Genomic DNA, 14,841 nt, shown 5'->3' on the forward strand with positions numbered 1-14,841 from the left:
ACTCAAATTTTCAACTTTGAGAATTTCTCCCGATTAAGCCGGAGGATCGATACGAATGATTCCTGTATGAAATGATTCTACGGACACTGCCCGACCAAACGACATAGCTTTTGTAGCATTATGAACGTTTGAGTGGACGGAAGACTTCCGAAGAGCGTGCTCTCTGCGTTTTCCCGTGTAATCGCAATCGATTCCGGCGAGTTACGAAGCCGACCATGAAAAGCCAAACACCGGTTGTTTAAGCTTGAACGGGGTCACCTGGCTCTAAAAATATGAAAAAACGCTAATATCGGCCAAGCGGCCCTCTCTCTCTCTTTCTTCCTTCCTCTCTTTCTCTCTCTCTCTCTCTCTCTTTCTTCCTTCCTCTTTCTCTCTCTCTCTCTCTTTCTTCCTTCCTCTTTCTCTCTCTCTCTCTCTCTCTTTCTTCCTTCCTCTTTCTCTCTCTCTCTCTCTCTCTTTCTTCCTTCCTCTTTCTCTCTCTCTCTCTCTTTCTTCCTTCCTCTTTCTCTCTCTCTCTCTCTTTCTTCCTTCCTCTTTCTCTCTCTCTCTCTCTCTCTTTCTTCCTTCCTCTTTCTCTCTCTCTCTCTCTCTTTCTTCCTTCCTCTTTCTCTCTCTCTCTCTTTCTTCCTTCCTCTTTCTCTCTCTCTCTCTCTCTCTTTCTTCCTTCCTCTTTCTCTCTCTCTCTCTCTCTCTCTCTCTCTCTCTCTCTCTCTGTCTCCTTTCGCTGGCAGTTAAATAATTCCACGAAATTAGCTGTCCCTTGCAAACAGGGCAAACCAGTCCGCGCAAGATACATCGTCGTAACAACTGTCTGTTAAATTATTGCACGGCGTGCACGTCACTCGCAAACGCCTCGTAAATGACGCACGTACCTGTGTACGTGCACGCGCGACACTGTGAAAACAACTGGCAGCGATGGGATTAATTATGTCGCGGGATTCGGCGCACCTTCGCCACACCGTTCGCTACCCTCGAATTACCTTATTCCCCGTGTTTCGTTCGCCTAAACGATTCACCGTTTTACCATTCAATTAAAACCCTCAGCGGCGCCTCGAAATTCACTTGAAAAACGTAACGTCTCGATCAACACCTTCCCGCCTGATTACATCTTCGTTGCTATAATCATTGGTGACTCTTGATTCTTAATTATCCAGCAGGAACACCAGAACATTCATATTCTTCCTATTTTTTTCGTTTATTTGAATGAAATTCAGTTTCAATAGATTTTAATGGATTTTAATAGATTTTACGCGTTCAGGAGAAGAATCAATGGGTGCAATTTAAACAGCAAAAACAATAGAAGAATTTAACTAATATTATTTTCAAAATAACGACGAGATAGCAGTTCTTTAAAAATCAAAGAATAACCGCTGTGAACCTAATTGCTGTTTAAATATCAAAGATTCGCAATATTGTGAACTTAATAGCGCTTGAAAAATAATAATATAATCAGTGTACACCTGATGGTTGTTCAAAAATAAAATATTCACAATATTGTCCAATTAATAATTCTTCAAAAATGAAATAACAACAGTGGCGAGCCTGGGGGTTGTTCAATAATTGTGAATAAAGAACTGCGAGCATAGTAGTGAGAAACAACGTTCATATATTTACTAAACAAGCAAAACACGTTCGTTCATACTTACGAACCGGTATACTCGGCACGAAGATCAACGAAAGCCTCTGATACTTCCCTAATTGAAGCGATAAAAATTCAAGACTATAGCAGAAGGCCTATATTAGGGTACAATAGCGCAGAATAATCGCAACAAGCGGGGATCTTCCATCGATATCGTTTCTCGATCAGTTCTCGGTTCTGGGTCACGGTTTCCGACACACGTTACGGCGCAGTCCGTTCGCGAAGACGCCGACGAGCCTAATCTCGAAAGAATCCTGGCGATAATGCGCGTCATTTACGGGCAATCAAGCGGTTAAGGTCGTCCGGGCTTGGCCGCGACGCAATTATCCCGCGTTAGAGCCAATCAAGGGAGTCCTACGCGAGTTTGATCCCGACCGCGTTAGGGAAACGGTGTTATACTGATTTCTGTCGTCCAGATACCACGCTCCTGGCTGCAGTACGTGGACGGTGGTTGCTGGAATAGTCACAGTCGGCTTTCCGCGGGCTACGTATCATCCACGGGCTGCGAATCCTCGCAGAGGATCCACCTTCGCCTTTCAGCGACCCTCCACCGAGGACCATGAAGAGATCTTCGAGCCATCTCTCGAGGATCCTCACCTCTATTCTATGCCTGTTCATGGTTTGCCTGCTTCCTGCCAGGACAAGTGAGTATCATGCCACATTGGTAGCTAAGGAGCCTCGTATATTCTTTGATCAGTGGGTGGCAGGTTGGATGTTTGAGATTTAGGGTTGCAAAGCTGGTGGATCTTCAGAAATTGAGGGACAAGAGTTTCGAATCTAACGGGTCTGCAAAAATTAAAAAACTATTTTTGTGAACCTGATGGTTTCTTAAAAATTGAAGGATTGTAGTTTTGAACCTAGCAGATTTTGATGAATTAAGGAACAATGGTTGTGATAATAAGGGTATTGTGAAATTTAAAGAGCAATAGTTCGCGAGCATAGTGGTTCCTCGGAAATAAAAGAACAACAGTTGAATTAAGGCACAATGCTTGGTAACGTAATATTTTCGCAAAAATTGATATACTATAGCTGTATACCTAATTGTTCTGCAAAAATTAAAGAAATATTGTCACGAATTTAATGATCATGCTAAAATTAAAGAATTGTAGTTGCGAACCTGGTAGATTTACAAGAATTAAAGGACACTGGTCATAGGCCTAATGACTCTGCAAAAATTAGAGAACAATAGTCGTGAGCCTAGCAGATCTTCAAGAATTAGAGAACAATAGTTGTGATAATAAGGATACTTCGAAAGTTAGCTAGCAATAGTTTGTGATCCTAATACTTGTTCGGAAATGAAAACATAGTTCTTCAAGAATTTAAGGAAAACGCTTGTGAACTTAACGAGTCTGCGAAAAATAAGGAATAATAGTTTTGAACCTAGCAGTTCGCCAGAAATGAAAGCACAACAGTTGCGAATCTAGCAGTTCTTCGAGAATTAAAGGACAATACTTGATACGTGATAATTCTATAAAAATTAATGAACGACGGTTGTGTACCTAGTAGATCTTCAAGAATTAAAGAACGATAGTTGTGAACGTAATAGTACTGAAAAAATAAAGGAACAATAATCGCGTGCCTAGTAGATCTTCAAGATTTAAGGGACGATAGTTGTAAACCTAGTAGCAAGTGACTATTCGTTATTTTTATATCTAACGTCATAATTCATTTTTGAAAAGCACCGCACTAACTGGTCTTGCCGTCACAGGAGGAAAAGAATTTAATTTGTCAATTTTATAAGCGGCCCGATGGCTCGGGAACCATTAGTAGAACTAGAATGAGTGTGAGAGTGCAATTACCCGTAGGAATTAGATTTATTAGGACGAATTCCGTGGAGTTGGTCGAGTCGTGCTCCTCTTGTCGGCGTAGACACCCGAGGAATCGCAAGAATGCGTAGACAATGCTCGGGATGCGATTCAATGTCGAACGGAAGACCGTAATGGCGGCCACTTCGGTCACCGGCTATAGTTCGCACAAGATTCGGGAAGCACTCGTGCTCCTTCCTGGCAATCTGACAGTGGTCAGCACCGACAATAACCGGATTAAATAATCAATTCTGTTATGACTACAGGAAGCCTCCAAACAGACAATACTTCTAATCGAATCTTCCTCATCGCTATAGCAATAATAACTTACGCATTTATTGCATCGGTACATTTTTAAAAAGGAAAGAAACTTGTGCAAGAGGGTGTCACCTTGATTTTAATATTGGTGCAAAGATTTTTCTTGTCGACGAGATCCATTCGCTCTTTGCGCTGTTACTTACAAAATAATTCAAGAACAACAATCAAGTTCTTTTTATATTTTTTTGCAGAGACGTCGAAGCATTGAATACGCGGTAAATTCTCCCTAATGTTTCTTCAGTTTTTTTAAACAAAAATGGACAGTTTGGGAAGAGAACATACGAATATTCGAGCCTCGCGGTTTGGCAACTATAAGCCGATTGTCAACAATTATAAAGACGATGTGAAAGGCACGAATAATCGTATCTCTACTTCCAAAATTGTCCATTTTTGTTTACAAGCTAAAGGAAAATTAGGGAGAATTTACTGTAGTGCGAAAAATCATCAAATTTCAAGGCCCATTTCTCTCAGCAGTTTTGATTTCGAAGGAAAATCAAAATTGAGAACCTTGGATTCAATGATTCAAAAAGTGGAAAAAGCTTGAAATATGCAAGCGATAAGTAGGTCGTGCTGATTCGCTGATGTTTCGACAGGCATTTTTGCATTCTCATCCCCTGACACGTCGTGGCGCGTGATATTAACAATGTACCGCTGATGGAAACAGATAATCGCTTCGAACGTTGGCTAATTGAAAAGACTTTTCGGCCGGAGTGTTGTGCAACATCGGGATTTTAAGAGGATGACAAGCGTGTCGCGGTAATAATCCTTCTATTAATTATTCATTCGCATTGACCGGCGGAAATTGTATCGCGTGAAATTGAGCCACTTATAGGCCCATTAATAATTCTGACCTTTCGCTTGAAAATATCCTCGTGTCTTCCGTCGGAAACCATGCTTCTACATTTGTCGATTAATTTCTTAAATTAGGGTAATCTAACTGCATTGACAAACTACACGTACAAAATTAAGGAAGCTCTAATCTTCGGTCAAAAAATTGTCGATATTTGAGTCACTATAGTTGCTTAAAAAAAGAACGTATGAAAGTTCACAATGACTCATTTTAAAACATGAAATCTCTAAATTTACATCCCTAGACTCTACTTTTTTAAAAAATCCAATTACATTGATTGAATAAAATAGATTCGAGTGCATAGTTAAAGGAACACTAATTTTCGGCCAAAAAATTGTCGATCCTTAAGTTACTATAGTTGCTTAAAAAAAGAACGTATGAAAGTTCACAATGACTCATTTTAAAGCATGAAATCTCTACATTTACATCCCTAGACTATACTTTTTTAAAAAATCCAATTACATTGATTGAATAAAATAGATTCGAGTGCATAGTTAAAGGAACACTAATTTTCGGCCAAAAAATTGTCGATCCTTAAGTTACTATAGTTGCTTAAAAAAAGAACGTATGAAAGTTCACAATGACTCATCTTAAAGCATGAAATCTCTACATTTACATCCCTAGACTCTACTTTTTTTAAAAATCCAATTACATTGATTGAATAAAATAGATTCGAGTGCATAGTTAAAGGAACACTAATTTTCGGCCAAAGAATTGTCGATCCTTAAGTTACTATAGTTGCTTAAAAAACGAACGTATGAAAGTTCACAATGACTCATTTTAAAGCATGAAATCTCTACATTTACATCCCTAGACTCTACTTTTTTTAAAAACCCAATTACATTGATTGAATAAAATAGATTCGAGTGCATAGTTAAAGGAACACTAATTTTCGGCCAAAAAATTGTCGATCCTTAAGTTACTATAGTTGCTTAAAAAACGAACGTATGAAAGTTCGCAATGGTTCATTTTAAAGCATGAAATCTCTACTTTTACATCTCCATACTTTACTTCTTTAAAATCCAATTACATTGACAGGATAAAACAGAATCGTGTGCACAGTTAAAGGAACACTAAACTTCGGCCAAAAAGTTGTCGATCCTTAAGTTACTATAGTTGCTTTAAAAAAAGAACGTATGAAAGTTCACAATGGTTCATTTTAAAGCATGAAATCTCTACTTTTACATCTCCATATTTCACTTCTTTAAAATCCAATTACATTGACAGGATAAAACAGAATCATGTGCACAGTTAAAGGAACACTAAACTTCGGCCAAAAAGTTGTCGATCCTTAAGTTACTATAGTTGCTTTAAAAAAAGAACGTATGAAAGTTCACAATGGTTCATTTTAAAGCATGAAATCTCTACTTTTACATTTCCATACTTCACTTCTTTAAAATCCAATTACATTGACAGGATAAAACAGAATCGTGTGCACAGTTAAAGGAACACTAAACTTCGGCCAAAAAGTTGTCGATCGTTGAGTCACTATAAAAAGAATCGTACGAATCTCAGCTTTCGCTGATTTCAAAACCTAAAGCCTCCACTGTCGTCTAAACTTTACTTTCCCGAAGATCGAATGTAAAAATTAGGAAACTGTCATAAATAAAGTCTCGTGTAAAGCTTTTTCCATTGAGCAACGTAAAAACTCGCAACGCGATTCAATGCATTCCCGCGTCTCGCCCGTTACGAATCTTATCGTTTTCGACAATTCAAGTACACGGATACATTTGAGAGTAATTTAGCGAAAATAACGATTGTTCCAGGTGCTCTAGAGGAGAACTGCACAGATTTCCAGGGCGGCACTGTCCGGCACGGGGAGCTATACGTGCCGGGCCCATCGGTCTGCAGTCTCTGCGTTTGCTATCACTCGGAGCCAATGTGGTGTAAAGCGATCTACTGTTCGCCGCCCTACGTAAGTATTTTCTCGACACTGTGACCGGCAATATGCTCCTTTTCCCGAATGTCTCGCACCGGTTCCCAACGGCTAAACCAATTTCGGCGGACCCGGTTTTATTCGCGGCGAGAAACTTCGACGAAAAGCCATGAAACTTTGAGGAGGGATTGCATCGACTTCCCGCGATTTCTAAAGTCGCGCACGATTCCGGTGGTTTTCCCGACGATGAAAAGAATGATCGAACTATCGAATCAGGCCTCGGGAAACCTGAGGATCTTTGTAGGATACCTCGGTTCCGAACCATAGATGTTGCTAGGAAATTTGGATTTAGTGGTGCACGGTTTGAAAGTTCAAAATGCTACGTGATAGCTTCTGAAAGTTTGTGGAAACCTTCTGGAACGGTTTGTGGTTCCTTAAAGCCTGTATTTATCGTTTAAACGACTGATGTTATTGAGAGACTTAAAGAACTGAATTTAAAGAATTATGTCAAGAGAACAACATGTCATGAAATCCCCATAGACGTCTTTGCTGATTGTGTTTCGAGGTTCGACATGGTCTGTAGTCGTTTAAAGAGTATATTAATTACGTGTTGCTACTAAAACAATAATCGCAGGATTTGTTAGATTAATTTAAAAAGTGTTAGATTTCAGTCAAAAGCAATTGACTAATTTAGTATTAACTTTTAATTTCTCATTCTAACACCTTGTAATAATAACTACTCTACTTAACTATCGTTAAGACAATAACGACTGTTCGACTCAGTTTGTTCTGTAAATAATTCCCACTAACCGTTTCGGCAAAATAAAAATCGATATGTAACGAAGTGCGCAATGTACTTAGAGACGAACTGTGGGGAAAAATGAAAGGAGTGGAAAGCTTGGCAGAGACGACGAAACGATTGTTTGCGTCGAGCTAGATTCGACTGTGACACATTTTCCAAGTTATTGTTTCAGGACGAGGCACTTGCGTGAACGATTCGTGGGGGCGGCAATACGCAAGCCTTCATCCTGAAAAACATTTGATAACAAGAAAGGCTGACGTTATTAAACGGATCAATATACACTTCCAACTAGAACTGGGTTAACCATTTATTATTTACATCCACCATCCTTCTATATTCCATTAAGTCACCATTATCTCGCGTGTTCTTTAACTTCTGCGATTCGTTGAATAAAAGATTTCTCATTTTACCTTGTCGCCGAGTGTCCGAGTGTGCCGCGATCTGGACACCGATTTACATGGAACGATCGAGAATCATTGTTCTGAACACTGGCGGGCACAGGCGACCCTCGAATGGCACGATTAATGGGCCCCTTAAATGAATCATTCCATTCGACGAAGTCCAATTGTAGTATTGTTATGTTTAGTAATCGTGAAAACAATGTTCTTGAATCATTTATTTTCGTACTGAATAACAAAACGAATCGATTACTTGACTGTGTTCATCTCGAACCACTTTTTGAACGATGCTGTACCAGATAAAAAGACTGGCAATTGTCTTGATAACCACGGAATATGTAATCTAAGATGATCAGGATTTATAGTTCACCCTATGTATGCGGTGTCTCTCTCGAAATAAATTGTGACAAGTGCGAGAAAAGAAATCGTACAATGATATACGTCTCATTTTTAAACCTGAAGTTTCTAATTTTACTACATATCGATCATTTTTTAGTGACATTATTTCAGGGAATATGGCAGCTGAGAAACTGACGATACGTTTTCTTGGTAAATTGTTGCGAATTGAAACGGCTCTGAAAACCTTGGACAATTTATTTTCGTAAATAAACCTACCATAGATTTGAAGATTGAAGTTTCTCTCTCTCTCTCTGCTTTACAACGACACCTGGAAACTAGATGTACGATATTTTTTTCGGTCGTTTTTATTGAGATCTAAATGAAAAATGCACCGCCGACTTTGCAACAATGTGGAACAATTTTTGATATCAAACATGATCCTCGTTTTCATTGCATAAAACGACTAAAAAAAATCGCGGACTAAGTTTTAAGGAATCGTTGCAAAGAGGAAGCTTTACTCTACAAATCCATAGAAGTGTCGTTCTTCAAGAAATTTTCCCGAAGTTTCTACATGCGCTCCAATTTACATCATTTCTTAGTAGAAAGGTAGTTCTAGGTTCCGGCTTGCCATAAGACGCAAAAATGTTTTCGAAGGAAATGAACATTAGTACGTAAAAGTAGAAGCCTCAAGCTTTCGATCAAGCAAAGGTTTGTTATCATACGATTATTTTTCGCGGAACCACAGCAGTTTGAATATCGCCGAATTTGTCGATAACCGAGATGAGCATTATTCGAATTACTTTCTTGGAATTGAAGTCTTTTTAGCCGAATATTTTATTCGAATAACAATTATACATTATTCGTAATAAATTATTCTAGCTATTTATTCTATGTACTTATTCGTAGCAAATCATTCTATCTATTTATTCGAATAATTCTCCATTAATTATTCGAATAAATTATTCGAATAGTGATAGTAAAATTATTGGAATAATAATGGCAGTAATTGTCAACCGGTCTTTTACCTAATTTGTTAAGCATACATGTAGGTGTTGTTACAAATGACTCCTGAAATGTACAATGCCTTCTGCTGCATCCACAGAAAGATGATTTAATTATTGCATTAATGATTAATCTAATTAACTTGGAAGAAGTGGTTCAATGAACTGTATAATTTTATAATTTTATACTTATATATTATTATATCATATTATAATTTTATAGATTTTGATTCAAATCGATTACTTTCCGAACGAATTCCTGTATAAATAAATTCTTGTTCGAATAACAAATAACTACATGTTCAAATGAAATTTTATTAGATTTAATCATCGGAATAATTTCAGTCAATTATCATTTTTAATAAGATCTTATTCAGATAAATTGTTATCTAGATAAATTTCCGTTCGACTGGACGTTCATTCGACACTGTCGAATAAAATGTTATCCGTTACTCCTTACCCGTCATCCGTGATCCGGATAAAATTTTGACGAACTGTGCTCGAAAGTCCCGAAAATCGGGATATAAGCACCCACCGGCAGGCAAAGTGAATCGCGAAAATCAAATAGACTATTCATTATCCACGGTTCGAAATAGTATGTTAGCGCGTCAGCTCGTCGACGCGCGAAAAATTCCGTCGCGTTCGAGATTCTGACGACCCGGGTCGCTTATTAATCGTCGAAATACGCGCGGGACAAATGAATGGCTCTGCATATGGGTCGTAGCGACAAAATAAAACGAAGAGAGACCGGGAGAGGAGCGAACGAGAGAGAGAGAGAGAGAGAGAGAGAGAAATAGAGAGAGAAAGAGAGAAAGAAATAGAGGGAGAACACGAGAGAAATTACTAACACGAGAGAGAAAGAGAGAGAAAACGAGGGAAATAGAGAAATAGAGAAAGAGAGAGAAAATGAGAGAAGTAGAGAGAGAAAAAGAGGATGCGAGAAAAGAGAAATGTTATTTCAAGCGTGACGAAATTGCGCCGCATCGAAGCGCGCGGAATCGATTACGCGGTACGGATGCGACCGGTGTAAATGATTTTAATGAGCTCGCGTTCTCGCGGTGGAAATTTCGGACGCCCGAGGCCCTCTCTGTTTCCCGGTGAAGGGCGCGGACGACCTCGAAACCCGCGGAAAAATATCTGCCGTCTAAGTTCACGGATGGTTTGCCGATCGTCGGGACAAGCCTCCGCCGAGAGAACGTCTCCGCCTTTGAATGGACGACGTCTCCGAGGCTCGCGTCCCGTGAAATTGCCGGATAATTAAATTAGACCGGGAATCGGAGTGTCCACTCGACCCGATCGCAACCGTGATCCAGACTCCTTTGAACTGTTCGGCGGTCGTGACGCCGAAATCGTCAGCTTTTCTCTTTAACCTCCGACAACCCTTTCGGACACTCGAAACCTTTTAGGATTCGACGCGGCACCTCGATCGACACAGCCGAATTGTTTTCCTGCGATTTATTTCCTTCTGTCTACCGTGGTTCCTGGAATGTTTGATGGAGGCTGAGCCGTTGCTGGGGAAAATGGGATTTGGGCGTGAAGGAGGAATTGTTTGTTTGAAAGGTGCTCTGAATGCTGTGTTTAGGGGGTTGGCGAAGCTCCGTGATTTATTTTACGGTCAATGAGATCCTGAAAATTTAGGAAATGCTTGCGGAAGAACCACGGAATCCGCTACGTTGTGAACAATCATAGATCAAATTATATTGTTCATCATTCTTAGATTTTGTACAGTCTAGAATTTGATTTGAAAATTATTTCCTAAGTTATTGTTGTTATTATTATTTTGTTGTAGTATCCACGCATACAGTTCAATTATTTCCTAAGTTTCCAATGATTTGTAAAAATAATGTTAATCAATCACTTTGCATCTACGGTAATTAGAAGTTTTTTGTTGTTCAGTTGCCAATGAGACAAATAATATTCACATTAATTTTATGTTCGTATCTTCTGTAATGGTTAAACGTCGATGTCAGAAGTATAGAAGATTTTATTGCATTGGAAACTATAAACTGTATCAATAACTAAATGTAAATATGTTGCATAAATTGGTAAAATCACAGATACAACTAAAATTTAGTTGAGATTTTTTATTTAATTCGTTGACATTTAGAAAGTGGCCTACATCGGTTTTATCTCTTGCTATTGCGCATAAATCAAATTTACAAAATTGGGAAGCATTTTGTGGACGGAAATTACACATCCAGAACCATTTTTGGAATACAGTAAATTCTCCCTAATTTACGATCAGCTTGTACAGAGAAATTGACGATTTGGGAAGAGGAGATGCGATTATTCGAGCCTTGCGGCTCGTTTTTATAATTACCAGTGGTCAACAATTTTTTGGTGCACAATCTGAGCGTCAATTAAGGAGAATTTACTGTAGATCGAGATACACAATAAACATAAATATCAAGAATTGCAACAAAACTGAGTCGGATAGAAATTTCTTTCTTTCTTTAAATAATCCAAATCAGTTGAAAATTATACGCAGATGTCTCTAAATTCTTTAAATATTTTTATTCTTTTATATCTTAGTTACCCATCTTTGGCATCAATTTATTAGTTATTTATTAAATATATGTTTGTTACTTGCGACAAATATTACAATCAGAGTAAATGTTAACAATCAGAATAAATGTCATATCGTTGCGATTATAAACAAATACAAAACAACTGATTTTAATTGTCGACGATCCGTGATTATAAAAACGAGCCTCAAGGCTCGAATAATCGTATCTTCTCTTCCCAAATTGTCCATTTTTGTTTCCAAACTGAGCGTCAATCAGGAAAAATTTACTGTAATCGTTTGATAGCCGTTTTGAAATCGAACACGTCGTTTTGCGATCAAAAAATAAAGAGTGCAGCGCGCAAACCCGGAAGAATAATGATTACCCTCGATTAAGAAAAGGCCCGGACCGAGAATCGCAATTAGCGGCCATTACGCGAATTATCTGTAGCTACGAGGTTATTAAGTGCGGGGATAGGGTGGTCGAAGGGTAGAAAATAATGAATATTATTCGTTTAACGAGGATTCGTTGCGGGCCGGTGTCTTTTTTCCTTTCATTCCCCGGTGAACATTCTCCTCTCCTCCGTTCTCTTTCGTTCGCTTTCTTTCCTTTTCTTTTTTTATCGGAAAGAGACCGAACGGTGATTAAAGTTTGTACCCGGAATTAATTACCGCTCGCAGGAAGTTGCATTACCGAGTGAACTTTCATTTGCGTTGGCTAACGGGCCAGGCTTTTTTTCAATGCTCCGCGTCAGTTTCAGAAAATATTCATCCCGAACAAAAAGACCAGGCAATGGCGCCGCCGATAATAACGCGGGTCTATTATATATATTTCAATCGAATCATTGATAAAACGGTGTGGACAGAAAAGGAACAATCGATTGAAAATAAAACAATACCAAAATCGAGTTCTAATGATTCCAAATACAAATTCGTTTGTTAGAAAATTACTGCGAATCGTAATTAGTACGCGGTTCTTTGCGAATTTTTAGCGTAGAATTCTGAAAAATCCGACAATTGGGAACTCGATAGAACGTCACAAGTTTCTAATTATATAATATTTGTCGATAATAATTGCTAATGCTGATAATAAATCAAGGCTCGAAATATTTGAAGACAATTTTTCGTTTGAGACAGACTTTATTTATATACATTTGCAAATAAATCATCTCGACATACTTTTACAGACACAAGGTGTAAACGAAGTTGGACCAACGCACTATTTGAACGAATGTCTACGTTCAAACCGTTCGGACGAAATTCTACATCGAAACTGTTACAACTCCGTGCAAACAGTTTGCACAAAGTTCTATCGACAAACTGTTTAACTCAGCTGTTGCGATCTGTTTTTTAAATACAACAATTTCAGAAAATATACAGAGTGTCCCATAATTATGTTAACAACCAGTAAAGGTTGATTCCTCGGGTCGTTTGAAGTAACCTTTTCCTTAGCGAAAATGCGATCCGCGGTTTCGTTTACGAGTCATTAATGAAAAGCACTGACCAATAAGAAGTGAGCTCGACTGGCGCGAGGCGGCCGAGCCAACGAGCGCGCGAAGCCTAGTTCCGCTGATTGGCTCGGTCGTCTCGCGCCAGCCGATCACGTTCCTCATTGGTCACAGTTTTTCGTTAATAACTCGTAAACGAAGCCGCGGATTGCATTTTCGCTAAGGAAAAGGTTACTTCAAATGTCCTCAGGAATCACTCCATTTCGGGTGTTAACATAATTATGGGACACCCTGCATCATTTAATAAAGAATATCAAAGTATACATCCTTTTTAACCAGTTAGCTGTTTTTGACGACTGTACTCGTCACGGTGAAACCGTAACATTCTCTGTTGCGACCGAAAAATAGTTAATTGGTTAAACGGTGTCCCGCTTAAAAGCAGTCCGACATCCTACGCGCAGACTGTCAGCTTATTAAAATCGGCGACTTCCAATGATCGGTGCTGAATGAAATTCGTTTCCGCGATAAATTGTCGTCCGCAGGAAATTCTAGTTCTTGCGAAGGTTATTGAAATGACTCCGACGAGGATGATCCAATCGTTTCCGTTCCCGACGATTCCACTTAAACGACTGGCACACCGACTTCCGCCAGTACACACGCAGCTCCTGCGAGTCCTTATGCGATATTCATGAACCCCGGGAATTCGTTCGCACTAATAATTCAGTAATTGAACGCTGGTCTCGGTGCATCGTGGAGCTTTCACGGGGTGTAATGCGAATTCTTCGGTTCGGGGCTGTGCGATCGCGAAAGAAACCATCCATCCCCTTTTAGGCGACGCGAGCCAAAGTTCGACGAAAACGCGCTGATAATGATCAGCATTTGGAAATTAATCGAAAATTAATTTTTTGAGGTTTAACGGTTAAATTCCTTCTTAATTTGTAGGTTAATTAATTTTTTCAAGATTAATAAAACAACGATCTCCGACGGGTTCGAGTCCCGAGTCGTTGGCAGATGTTGCGCTCGCAATCTCAAGTTCAAGAATTTTTACCGCTGTAACTACAAGATTCGCGGGAACGATTGTTATACAAGATGATCGCATAGATTGTTGCAAATAAAACACTGCATTTTTTTGGAATATTGTAAGTATGCAATTAATTTTTTAATTAAATTGGAAAATACGGCATGTTTTAGGTAACTTCGATGTATTAGGTTTAAATGTGTTCAAATGCCAGCAATGTTGTAAAAATGTATATGGTTTTATTCGGAAAAGTTTAAGAAATCGTGTTGTGTGAGAAAGATGTGCACACAACTTTTACGGTTCGTGCAGCAAACTTTGTTAAAGTTGAACAATATTCGAGGAAAATGTTGCTTCAACGATGTCACACTCGATTGAAAAGTTATCTACAGCTGCTTAAACAGCTAGAATATTATAAAAATGTAAAATATACTGTTGCATTTGGGAGAGTTTATACAATTACTCTACGCAGAAGATTTTTGTGCAGCGGCTACAGTTCAATTGTAAAAGAATTTTCGAAATTGACAAGCGCAAGAGCGTACGAACAAAAAATTATTTAGACCCATTGAAACGTCCACAATCTTATAAAGAATTGTACCGTTCTATTGAGGAGAGTCCGCGCAACAATTCCACGGAAGAAACATTCACCGAACTCTCGCAGCTTCGGCGCAAAAGATTGCCAAACTCGATAATTGGTCTCAGAAACCGAAGATCTCGAAGAAAGTTAGTCTCGTGACCGAAATTCGGTCGTCGGCCTGTCTCGCCGACGTCAGCAAGTGGGTTCGCGAATTTGTCAGCGATTAGGCGAGCACGGCTGCCAACAAGCCCGTCGACAAGGGGGTCGGAA

The 14,841-nt window shown here is 39.0% G+C and overlaps 1 protein-coding gene across 2 annotated transcripts in view; it reads left to right on the top strand.

Annotated features, from left to right (window-relative positions):
• Nucleotides 1–14,841, top strand: part of LOC117220723 (uncharacterized) — a 59,031-nt gene that overhangs the window by 19,046 nt on the left and 25,144 nt on the right. Inside the window, exons 2-3 of one of the 2 annotated variants that reach the window (XM_033470963.2) lie at nucleotides 2,056–2,283; nucleotides 6,358–6,527. In XM_033470963.2, the coding sequence (XP_033326854.1) occupies nucleotides 2,199–2,283; nucleotides 6,358–6,527 (255 nt within the window). In that variant the 5' untranslated portion in view covers nucleotides 2,056–2,198. The remainder of the gene's footprint in view (nucleotides 1–2,055; nucleotides 2,284–6,357; nucleotides 6,528–14,841) is intronic. The other variant, XM_033470965.2, reaches the window with a different exon arrangement.

The sequence above is a fragment of the Megalopta genalis genome, chromosome 9 (assembly GCF_051020955.1).
Source record: "Megalopta genalis isolate 19385.01 chromosome 9, iyMegGena1_principal, whole genome shotgun sequence".
NCBI lineage: Eukaryota > Metazoa > Arthropoda > Insecta > Hymenoptera > Halictidae > Megalopta > Megalopta genalis.